Raw genomic sequence first — 11,420 nt, 5'->3', positions numbered from 1 at the left:
AAAAATAGTTTTCCATCTTTAAATAGAAGGTACACGCGTTTCCAAAGCTTCTCGGGTTAGATGATGTCGTTATGAAGAAAATAAACTGACAATACACATTTGTGATATAACTTTATATAGAAGTATCCAGGATAAATGTACATCGAGGACATAATTAACAATCTTGTCGGGTATGACAGAAAAGTACAGTTCACCTTGTACATAAACGGCAAAAAAGTTTATTTTGACACCAAAATGTCCTAACATGAATGTTGCTGTCCCTCTGAAGGATGGCAGTCATGTGACATGACGATGACGACAATTATGATGATTAAAAGGAAAGAAAATGTCCCCACCATTCGGACAGTGGGCGGGGTCAGCGTGCCATCGGGAGTGTTGATTACGTCCGTCCAGCCAGCAGCTGCAGGACCAGCTCCTCGTCCTCAGCCAGAGACAGTCCCGTGTCCAGCGTTGTGTGTTCCTCATCCTGCTGCCTCACCTTCTTCCTCGCTGCTGGGAGCTGCTCCTCTTCCTCACTGCTGCTGCTGTCACTGCTGTGGCTCCGTTTAGCGGGCCGAGCTTTATCCTCATCTTCGTCCTCATCGTCTGAGCGGTGTCTGTCAGGATCCGGCAGGGTGCTAGGGTCAAACTCGTCCTCGCTGTCATTGGCCAGGTACGCCACCACCTCATCCTCTTCATCAGACTCGGGTTCTGGCTTCTTGCTGGCTTCCCTCTTTGCTGCCTTGGCCTTCAACTTCTGCTCACGATGTTTGGCCTTGATTTTGCGGCTGTACTCCTGCTTGTCAAACTCCTGGTCTTCTCTCTTCAGACGCTGCTTGGCCTTCTCCAAGTTGATCCCTGAGACCTCCTCTTCCTCTTCCTGCTGTTCCTCCTGGCCTGTGGCTGAGCGCTGCACTGGAGGCCAAAGCTGCCTGGCTTCTCCTTCCTCTGTGAACGCCACTTTTGTGTTAACCTTGAAGTTCCTCTTGAGGATCTTCTTGGCCTCTTTAAACTTTGTGGTTTTTTTATTTTTCTTGGTGGGGCTGTTGGTGGACTCCTGTCTCTCCTGGTCCTCCTCCAGACTGAACACGTCCTTTCTTTTGACTGTCAGGAAGTCTAAGTCTCTGAGGTCGTCCTCATCGGCATCTTCACCCAAGAGCGTTTTGGCCTGACCCTCGTCATCTACGTCAGCTACGTCATCTACCTCCTCATCCTCCTCATCATCATCATCATCATTATCACTTCCTTCAGCATCCTCTTCAGAATCGGACTCCTCCTTGCTTGGAACACCTCCTCTCAGCTGGGCTTTGAAACTGCGGAGCTCCTCATCGTCCTCACACTGCTCCACTTTTTCCGCCCTCTGTGCCTGAGCTTTGTTCAGGAAACGCACACGCGGCGCCACCGCTAGGCCCAGAGACAGCGCATATTCATGAAGCTGGAGTTTGAAGATGTCAAACACCTCTTTGTTCCTCATCAGGAAGACGGAGCGCAGGTAGGAGACGAAACATCGCTGGGCACGCTCCTTCTGCTCCTTCTCCTGGGCCAGGAAGGCCTCCAGCTTCTGCTGAACATTCTGAAGCTTCTCTGGATTCACCTGGAAACAATCAAGCCCCACGAAACCACAAGTCTCTGTGAGTAACTCACCGTGCATCTACAAATTGCAATCAAATCTACTCTGTGATTTATTAACGTGTGGCCTCACCTGGATCTTGTTGATGGGCACCTTCTTCTCCTGCAGCTGTCCAACCATGCCCTTCTCCTCTGAGGGGAGGAGCAGAAGCAGCGCCTCTCCGCCCTCCTTGTACCTGGCTGTGCGTCCCACTCTGTGGATGTAGGTGTCAGCGTCTTCGGGACAGTCATACTGCAGCACCCAGTTGACAGCAGGAAAGTCCAGGCCTCTGGCAGCGATGTCGGTGGCAAACAGCACAGCGCTCTTCTTTCGGATGAAGTCGTTGTAGACCTCCACCCTCTTCATCTGCTGCTGCTTACCATGGAGGGCCAGAATCGGCATGCCCGGTCGGAGACGGCAGAAGATTCGAAATAGGTACTGCACCTCCTTGCAGCACGCAAAGAAGACAATGACCTTCTTTTTCAGGTGGCTTCGAATGAAGGAGTAGAGCATGTTGACCTTGGTGTGGAGCTCACACACCACGTAGCTCTGCTCCAGGGTGGCTGGGGTGCTGAACTTTGCCTTCTCGTGGACCCACACGTACTCTGGGTCCTTCAAGCTGAGCCGAGCCAGGTCTTTGATGGACTTGGTCTGCGTGGCGGAGAAGAGCAGCGTCTGGCGGGTCTTGGGAAGGTTCTCCACAATGGCATTCAGTGTGTCTGCGAAGCCCATGTCCAGGATGCGGTCGGCTTCGTCCAGCACCAGCATGTGCAGGTTGGAGGCGTGGAAGGTGGCCGTCTCGTCCATGTGCTGGAGCAGCCGCCCTGGGGTGCAGATGACGATGTTGGTGTGGTGGATCTTCTCCGACTCGCCCTTCAGCTCCTTCCCACCTATGATGAGCCCTGCGGAGAAGTCATGGTTCTTGCCCACCTTACGAAGCACCACAAATGTCTGGTAGGCCAGCTCCCTTGTGGGGGAGATGATGAGGGCACCCAGGCCGTCCAAAGAGCTCCATTGCTGGCGGTACAGACACTCCAACACAGGTATTAAAAAGGCTAAAGTCTTTCCAGAGCCCGTTTTGGCGGCGCCGAGAATGTCCTTGCCCTGCAGGGCGAGGCCGATGGTCTGCCTCTGGATCTCTGTGGGCTGCCTGTACTGCCACTCCTGCAGACCAAGCAGGGTCTTCTTGGAAATAGGAAAATCTGAGAACTTAATGACATCTTTGGTGTTTATGTCACTATACTTGCTCACAAGCTTGTCTATGTTCTCTCGCTCGACCTGCCAGTCTGGCTTTTTCTTCTGCCGTCGTTCCTGTTTAACGCGAGATTTCGTGATGTTGTATTTCTTCTTCCATTTCTCGAAGCTTTGGATGGGATCTGCCGTGTCTGACACATCTACCGATTTTGGTTTATTCCCGTAAGAACCTTTTTTCTCCATTTTTAAACATACGGGCTGCTTAAAAAAAAGTCAAGTCGACTGTGTTGATCAGCATGGCGAACACGATTCGTAGTGATTACATCATCAACATGCGCCACCATTTTTTAAAATCTAAACTTTATTAAACAAAGGAGCGAAACATGATTAACTTATTGGATATTTTAAGATTATGCTAATATTGTCCATTAATAATTAACAACTACTTTTTCATAGTATTTAATGTGTAAGAATACAAATCTCATTTGACAAATTAGAACGGCGGAGCTTCGGTGGCACTCCGAACCAAACGGTGGCGGTAGTGCATAAGAGAGCTTGTCCCAGCCGCCACGACGAGACCTGAAGAAGACGACAACAGCAGTCAAGCTATAGCATGACAAACAAGACAAGACTCGTCATTCTGGACCACCATAAGTTCGTATCTGTTATTTAAGGACCGACAACATCCCTGCAGCCCCTATGAAACGCAAGGCATGGCAGAGACACAGGACAATGAGGTATTAACGGCTTTCGCCCACCGCAAAATAATGAGTTAGGCTGGCAAAAGTGGTGCACCATAATATGACTTGTATGTTGGTGGCGGTAGTAAATATAAAAACAACAGTAGGAAATGTTTTTTGTGCACTTACAGCGCAGCTTAAATGTTCGTCAAATAATAACATGGGCAGTTTTATGCAGTTTTTATGCAGTGTTTGACTGTAAATGCTGTAAATTGTGGCCTGTGATATTTATTTACTTAACTAGAATGAGCACCAGACTTTTACTAGGAATGTTATTAGATAGGAGGTCTATAATTAGATATGTTGTTTTATTATTAATTAATACAAATAAATAATAAAGGTAAGTAAACTTTTTGTATATCACTATTTAAAAGCAGCAATCACTTCACTTTGCGTGAATCATAAAAATGATACATATAAAACATACAAATAATAAAAATAAACAGTAAAATGGTATCAATGTCTAATACAGGTTAAAAAAAAAACAAGTGGGGGGCCTATGCTGCTCATTTCATATGGGGGCACTATTGTCAGTAAGTTGTGTACAAGTTAGATCTGATAGTCTCCTCCCTGACCACGCCGACTGTGTTGTGATTGGTCGAGGGACAGGTCCAGATCATTTTGTGTAAATTGTGTGATGTTCTTGTACATGACAAATCACAACATAAAAATTAAGGCATAAACTTAAAACACACCGACACACATCTTGTCTTTAAACCCCCAAAGGAGCGTCACTGTATGTGGTTTAGTTTCTTTGTGACTATTCAAAGTTTCTGTGGTGAATGCTTGTGCTACCCCAGGTGGAGGAGGCCGATCACATCTACCTGTTGATGAAGGAAGAATATAGAATATCCAGGAACGTGCGTCTGGCCTGGTTTTTAAGTAAACTTAACCAAGTCATCTGGCCCGCCTCAAAGCCTGAGCTGGTGAGTTTGTTTGCTTCTTACTTTTCTTCCTTATGTTCATACTGTGGGGCATATCCTAAATTTGACTTTTCACACATATGTACAGTATATGTACAGCATGTTTAAAATGTAGTACTGTTGTTCTGCTTGATAAGGAAGTGTCATATCATGAGGTTGGTCTGTTATCCTCTGTTTTATTTTTACTTCTCTCCTAAAGCTGGTGAACAGTTGAGTATGAAAACGTCACAAGATTTCCACGAGATTGTTAGAATTTCTCACATCACAACTTGCCGCTTCTGGCAACCGCTTCTCAGTATTCTTCCCTCTTCTCAGCTTTTTCATGAAAATGGCAGCCACAAAATATTTTTTGAGTTATAAGAATTGTATATCTAAGCCAGAGTAAGGCAGAAAAGAGAAGGTTTTTGGTTTAGGGACGCCATGGCCAATGAAATGCTTTGCTGGTAAGAAATGCATGATGGGAAGTTTTTAAAATAGTTGTTTTTCTTTCCAAACTCATATTGGTACATGTATTGTATATTTCATACCTACCTTTTGAGTGTTAAGTTGCTGCATGGTGATTTTAGTGTTCTTAGTGTTCCTGCGATTTCTGATGGATGAGCTTGTTGTGACTTTCACAGACTTGTGTGCACCACAATATGCCATTTTATGATGTGGACATGTACGGCTTTTAGTCCGGTGCAACTAATATATACTATGTACAAAACTGGTTTTCTCTCTAAATTCAGTGGGTGCTGCATCCTATCCACTTATACTTTTACTTTTTTAATTACGGTAAATATATATTTTTGTAACTTTCACTCACAGCTGAACTCTGACAACGAGTTAGACTTGCTGACTATATTACCCAAAGGATGGCAGCAAGACTTCTTGGTATCCCTCCATCCCTCCATGTTGATGCCTTCCACTCGTGCCACCTTCCTGGCCCGCAGGTACCGCTTCATCATCGAGATGGACCTCAGCCCCTCCACAGGGATTGTGGTAAGTTCTGCTCTTGGTCTTGCTTGTGGAAACACAATCACAATTGCTAATTTTTCTAACCAATGATTTGTGTGTTGTTTCCCAGGATGACAGCACAGGAGAGATGATATTTGATGAGGTTTTTCACGCCTTGTCGAGGTGTCTGGCTGGTCTAGTTCAACCCTTCAAGGTTCCCGGAACCGATCAGCTATTCAAGCCAAAGATTTTCATCACTATCCTGGTGTATTCATCCATTTTTGGCCTTGCATCCCATCAGGTTTTTTTTTAATAGTGGACTTTGATTTAAGTTTTTGTGTTTTTCCTCAAAGTTCAACTCGTATTGCATGTGCAGGTTTTGGTGCAGGGCTGTCAGCTGGACCGAACAGACCTCGGTGAGTTTCTGCATCACATCTACCAGCAGCTCAAAGCAGTAGAGAGCAACATTGCGGACGTCCTGAATCAGCAGCATGAAGCGCCAAGTGTACGTAAACAGCGCACACATTTACACACGTGTGGTGGAAGTCAGTGTGGAGTTATTTCATTGACTATTTACAGAGCCAACAATTGTATCTAGTCTGTGGTTCGTATTTAACGCAAAGTCCCATTCTGTTTCACCTTTAGAGTGTGGAGTCAGGCCAAAGCTCAGGTCTCCATAGCAACAACCTGGACGAGCAGCCTCACAGGCGGCAGGGCATCTCTATGGTGTCAGCGGACATGGGACTGGTTAGCATGGTGCGCCAAGGCATCCTAGCCCTGCAGCTGCTGCCACCCAATTCCAGTGCGGGTATGCAGGCCGTCATGACGCAATTTAAAGGGGCCCTTTTCCGCTCATTTTAGGCATTTAAAAATTATATTTGATTCCAGTCGGGCACTAGAAGAAGTTTATTTTCATAAAATACTCCATAAATATCCAGATGTGTTGAGAGCTCCAGCCCACTGCCACCGCTCAAACCCTAGAGAAAAATTGCATATTGCATATAATTGGGTGAATTTTAGAGAATCCAGTTTTGAACATTTTCAACATATGAATGTTGAAATATGAATATGAACTCCTGCTTGGTCCTGTGACATGCAGCGATTGCTTCCTGTGTGTCCCAGGCATCATCATCATCACAGATGGCGTGATGAGCGTTCCTGATGTTGTCGTGTGTGAAACGCTGCTGAATCAGTTACGAAGTGGAACCATCGCCTGCTCCTTTGTGCAGGTTCTCACACACATGTCAGTTCACGCTTTAACTCTGCACGAACATCAGTGACAAAGATGCCATCCTTCCTTGTCCAGGTGGGCGGGGCCTACTCCTATGACTGCAGTTTCGGCTACATCCCCAACGTGGAGCTCATGAAGTTCATCTCGCTCGCCACTTTTGGCTCTTACCTCCCCAGCTGTCCTCAGCTGGACCTGGACAGCCAGGAGATGAACGCCTACCACAAGGCCTTCCTGACCTACTCATTCCTAAAGTCCCCCGAGTCCATGAACTCTGAGTACTTCTGCGGTGAGACACAAATTCATACAAGATGTTTTGTACATGATCAACAATACCTAAAAGGCAACATTTCATAGTTTCTCAGCACAAGCTGTTCAACGAACACCTGGTGTCAGCAAGTGGGAACCCGGCGCTGGTCATGAGGAGGAAGAAGCATACGGAGAAAGAAGTCCATGCTTATTTGATCAGCGTGGTATCTGTGCGGCTGAGAGAGGGCTACACCATCCGAGAGATCAGCCTCACGAAAGGTTGGGTGTCAATCTGGGCTGAATGACAAGAGAATGTAGTAATCTTCACGTGTTGTCCTCCTGCTCCTTCAGGTGGGACCCAGCTGGAGGTCAAGCTGGTGCTGCTGTGGAAGCACAACATGCACATTGAGTACCTGGCAGCTGCTTCCTGGCCGCTGGACCCCAACAAGCGCACCACCCGGGTGGAGGTCACCATGGAGGGAAGCTATGACATCCTGCACGACATCAGCTGCACGCAGAGGAAGCCCATCACCAGCCCCTACCGCACCTCCGTCATCCGCCGCTTCTGGAACACACTGCAGAGGTACAGAGATGTCAAACACAAGAAAAAAAGAAAGAAAAAACCTGCTAAATAAGATCTGAGCTTTCACCAGCCACCTTTTCCTCAGCATCAACCAGACGGATCAGATGTTGGTGCACCTGCAGTCCTTTAATTCCATACCGGAGAACTACACCATTCCCGAGAGCACCAAAAACGGAGTTCCTCTCTTCTACATCCCTCCTGGTTCGACCACCCCGGTAATGGAAACACTCTGCATTGGTCTGTTTGACCGTGAGCTGTGCTTAGCAGTGTGAATTGAGGTCACGATGTGTCATGTGATTGAACATTGCGAAGAACCTGCCCTTTTTAGCAGGATGAAGATTCCTTTGTTCTACCAGATGTGAAATAATGCTAGTACTTTTAATTTAATATTGGATACAAACAATTGCTATGCCAGCACTGGAGGGAATGTTAGCCCGCTAACCAAGGTGTGGCGAGGTCCAAGTGGTCTCCAAAGTGAAACTGAGTTCCTCTTCCTGCTGTGGGCGGCCCCAATGATCAGGACATTTTTCCCGTGAACTGTTTGTTGGTGTATTGGGCTGATCTGGTTTTAACTAATCTTAGCGAGTAGACTGGTCTTCTAAGCCAGCCGACATGATGGAGACTCATAATGAAATTGTGTGTGAGAGATTAATTTTTAAAAAAGGGCGTCTTTGTTCCCAGTAAAAGTCTTGTGAGTGTGTTATCGCTCTGTTATAGATAAGCACATATATGTTGCTAAATATTCTATTCCAACAACAGGACAAATGTGGCAACGGATGGATGAGTTGTGAACTTTTAGTCCTTCATAAGGTGACATTCCTCCTTCCCAGGTTCTTTCTCTGCAGCACAGCAGCTCCAAAGACTCCTCCCAGTCCCAGTTCGCCTCCTACTGGAAGCCCATCCTGTCCATGGATGCCAACTTTTGGCAGAGATGGCTGCACATGCATCGCATCACCATCATTTTGGAGCATGACCTGTAAGACGTCCACCATACAATTCTATGCAACTTGTTAGCGTACCCCTCCAACATCATGTAATGTCCGAGCAGGCCTGTGCCCAAACACCTTCACACAGCTGGCAACAACGGCCGCTACAGCACCATTCAGTGTCGCATCTCCCACTCTGCGCTCACATCTCTGCTGAGGGACTGGAGCAGCTTCGTGCTGGTGGAGGGATACTCTTACGTCAAACTCATATACAGGTGACACATTGCCAGAGAGGTATCCATTTAACAAGTTGTGTGCATAAGAAGGACTGCACTAAAAATAGACATGAGTCGATTCACACTAAAATTCAATCAAATTTCTAAATACTGACTTTTATTTACTTGTGTTGGTGCTGTGGTCCTTGCTGTGTTGGTGTACCTAATCAAGTGGTATGTGATGTACAAGGTTTTCACCAGTGGAACTCAAGTGTCCAATTGGAGCAAAACAAGAAGAAAAAAAGTTGTTCTTCCATCAAATTTGAGATCCACATTCTGTGTCCACAGTTCACCTGACCAGCCTCCCACCTCCTTCTATCTGGTGCGTCTCATTTCCAAGACGCCCTGCATGGTGCTGAGACTGGGCTTCCCAATTGGAACGGCAGCACATGTTCGAAACAAGGTAGAGAGAGCTAACGTTGTTGCTTTTAGACGATTATATACCATGTATTCATACATTAAATGTATAAATCATCCTCAAATTATAACCCCCGCCCTAAATCACACAACTACTTAAGATGCAGGGATTGTATAGCAAGCTGCCATATTGTGTCTCCTGTAAGATTGTGGACGAGCTCAGAGAGCAGATCCTCAAGCTGCGCTTCCCACATCGCGTTCAAAACAAAGAGGCCACACCGAAGACCAAGCGGAAGGCCGTGGGACACCCCTCGCCATCCAAGTCTCCCTCCCTCTCCGCTCCCAAGCAGGCATTGTCAGACCGGCCGTGTGTGGTGGTACTCAACAAGCCACTGGAGAAGCTGCTCATCAGGTCAGTGGCTTATTAACGGATAACACACAAAGACAAAACGATGTTTCTTTTCACACTATTGTCAACCTGCAGGTACGAGAAGTTGCCGCTGGACTTCAGGACGCCCTTCATTCTCAGTATGGAGAACTCTGCGCAGCCCTCCAGCGGCACAGGGCCCCTCAACGTGGCAGCCAATCGCACCGCTTCGTCCACACTGGCGTCGCTGTCTCGCTACTTCCTGCACCGGCGCTGGGTGTGGGCTGTGCAGAGCAGCCAAGGCCCGGCAGTGGCCATGCAAGCGGTCGCCCACATCCTGTCCATGTTGTCCGAGTGAGTCTGCACTCCTTTGTTTGCATCGCTCTGTAACAATTGGTCTAAAATGATTGCTTGATGTGTTTGAAGGATCCGCCTGTCGGAGGGTTTTCATTTTGCTGCCAGTGGAGACGGCATCGTCAACATGGTCATCGAGCTGCCAATGAAAGTAAAGAATGCAACTTCACACCAACACAAGAGCACAAAGAGACTGTTTTTCTGTTTCAGTGATGTTGTGATGATGTAGTTATCCACCATGGCGGCATTATAAACAAACGGTGTGACCTCTCTCTGCAGGGCATGTCGACCGAATCTGACCGAGAGAGTCACTCTTGTATTGTTCAGTACGTCCTCTTCCCCCCTCACGCTACCTCCACCAAGGACAGGTAAGATCTCATTCAAGCATCCAAGGCTGTGTTTTTTTTAAACACTCCCTGATTGCCCCCTGCAGCTTCTCCACAGACGATGACAATGACACAGAGGTGGAGCCCGTGGACATGGATGTGGAGCTGAACCTGGTGACTGAGTGCTGGGTGGAGCCTCAGAGCGGCACGGTGACCAACTGCTTGGAGCAGCACCGCCACCTGCAGGGCCTCCGCTACCAGGAAGTGCCTCAAGCGGTGCGCACACCCCGTTTGCATACCGTGTGATACGTGAACAGGTGTTGCATCGTGTCTAAAAGCATTTCACTCCTTTTCAGATCTTCCCCAGAGATTTAGCATGTATGTCCACCATGATGACGTTTGAGTACCTCAGCCAGTTATGCCAGAACAAGGACCAGGTGTGTTCTTTGCCTGCTGGACTGAAGGACGTAAGAGGTAACAGAACATCATCATCACATTTCGGTATGGGTGGCATTATCCATCGTCTATGCCACAATCCTCACTAGGGTTGCGGGTATGCTGGAGTCTATCCCAGCTAACTTCAAGCAAGAGGCAGGGTACACCCTGGACTGGTCTCCAGTCAGGGCACATACAGTGGTGTGAAAAATTCAGGGTTTTTTTTTGCATGTTTCTCACACTTACATGTTTCAGATCATCATTAGTCATGACAACACAACTGCACACAAAATCCAGTTTTTAAATGAAAGTCTTTATTTTAAGGGAGAAAAAATCCAAACCTACAGTACATGGCCCTGTGTGAAAGACTGTAGCTCCAGAGCAGAATGCAGTTGTATTGTCTGCAAATAATACCAGATTCAAGTCCTTTGTGACTTTACAGATATCATTTATGTATATATTGAACAGTTTTGATCCCGATATTGATCCCAGGGGAATGCCACACAATACTACTAGCTTGCAGATGTCTGTCTGCTAAGTAGCTTTGAACTGGGTTAAAATGTAGAATGTGGGGGAAACCCCGGTACCCAAAGAAAACCCACGCACACACAGGGAGAACATGCAAACTCCACACAGAGATGCCCAACTGAGCTTGAAAGCTAGATCTTTCTTGACTGTGCGGCCAACATGCTAAGTGAATGGAATTATTGATCTATTATTACATTTCCTGCTCTGCATCTGGCGGATTATTATTATGTGTCTCCTCTGGTTTTAGGAGAACCTTCCACTTCAGAGGAGAGCATTCACATGGTTCCCTTCCAGTTTGATCTCATTGAGCTACTCCCAAAGTGTCAGCAGGTGGAACTCTTCTTCCTCACATTCAGCACAGGTATAGTATTTATTTTGTTGCCGTGCCATCTAACTCACACTCACAACAGC

The 11,420-nt window shown here is 46.9% G+C and overlaps 2 protein-coding genes across 9 annotated transcripts in view; one reads left to right on the top strand and one right to left on the bottom strand.

Annotated features, from left to right (window-relative positions):
* Positions 1–80: 80 nt before the first annotated feature.
* On the bottom strand, positions 81–3,108 carry ddx10 (DEAD (Asp-Glu-Ala-Asp) box polypeptide 10). The gene is made up of 2 exons (XM_058074251.2): positions 1,682–3,108; positions 81–1,573 (listed from the first exon to the last, which is right to left on the bottom strand). Exons 1-2 carry the CDS (start codon positions 3,023–3,025, stop codon positions 380–382), a joined length of 2,538 nt encoding a protein of 845 aa, XP_057930234.2. The 5' UTR covers positions 3,026–3,108; the 3' UTR covers positions 81–379.
* A 128-nt stretch (positions 3,109–3,236) lies between these two features.
* szt2 (SZT2 subunit of KICSTOR complex) overlaps positions 3,237–11,420 on the top strand; it is a 37,122-nt gene continuing 28,938 nt past the window's right edge. For 7 of the 8 annotated variants that reach the window (XM_078790177.1, XM_078790174.1, XM_058074103.2 and 4 more), the window contains exons 1-21: positions 3,239–3,519; positions 4,323–4,448; positions 5,253–5,426; positions 5,512–5,682; positions 5,758–5,886; positions 6,027–6,189; positions 6,504–6,610; positions 6,688–6,898; positions 6,967–7,137; positions 7,210–7,441; positions 7,527–7,656; positions 8,272–8,417; positions 8,490–8,642; positions 8,931–9,045; positions 9,206–9,411; positions 9,484–9,720; positions 9,793–9,871; positions 10,000–10,088; positions 10,154–10,322; positions 10,403–10,520; positions 11,257–11,370. In XM_078790177.1, the coding sequence (XP_078646303.1) occupies positions 3,496–3,519; positions 4,323–4,448; positions 5,253–5,426; positions 5,512–5,682; positions 5,758–5,886; positions 6,027–6,189; positions 6,504–6,610; positions 6,688–6,898; positions 6,967–7,137; positions 7,210–7,441; positions 7,527–7,656; positions 8,272–8,417; positions 8,490–8,642; positions 8,931–9,045; positions 9,206–9,411; positions 9,484–9,720; positions 9,793–9,871; positions 10,000–10,088; positions 10,154–10,322; positions 10,403–10,520; positions 11,257–11,370 (3,064 nt within the window). In that variant the 5' untranslated portion in view covers positions 3,239–3,495. Of the gene's footprint in view, positions 3,520–4,322; positions 4,449–5,252; positions 5,427–5,511; positions 5,683–5,757; positions 5,887–6,026; positions 6,190–6,503; positions 6,611–6,687; positions 6,899–6,966; positions 7,138–7,209; positions 7,442–7,526; positions 7,657–8,271; positions 8,418–8,489; positions 8,643–8,930; positions 9,046–9,205; positions 9,412–9,483; positions 9,721–9,792; positions 9,872–9,999; positions 10,089–10,153; positions 10,323–10,402; positions 10,521–11,256; positions 11,371–11,420 lie in introns of all 8 variants that reach the window. The other variant, XM_058074100.2, reaches the window with a different exon arrangement.

The sequence above is a fragment of the Doryrhamphus excisus genome, linkage group LG4 (genome assembly GCF_037039965.1).
Source record: "Doryrhamphus excisus strain RoL-2023G ecotype Guam linkage group LG4, RoL_Dexc_Guam_v1.1, whole genome shotgun sequence".
In the NCBI taxonomy this organism is placed as follows: domain Eukaryota; kingdom Metazoa; phylum Chordata; class Actinopteri; order Syngnathiformes; family Syngnathidae; genus Doryrhamphus; species Doryrhamphus excisus.
This window is presented reverse-complemented; position numbering and strand designations above follow the sequence as displayed.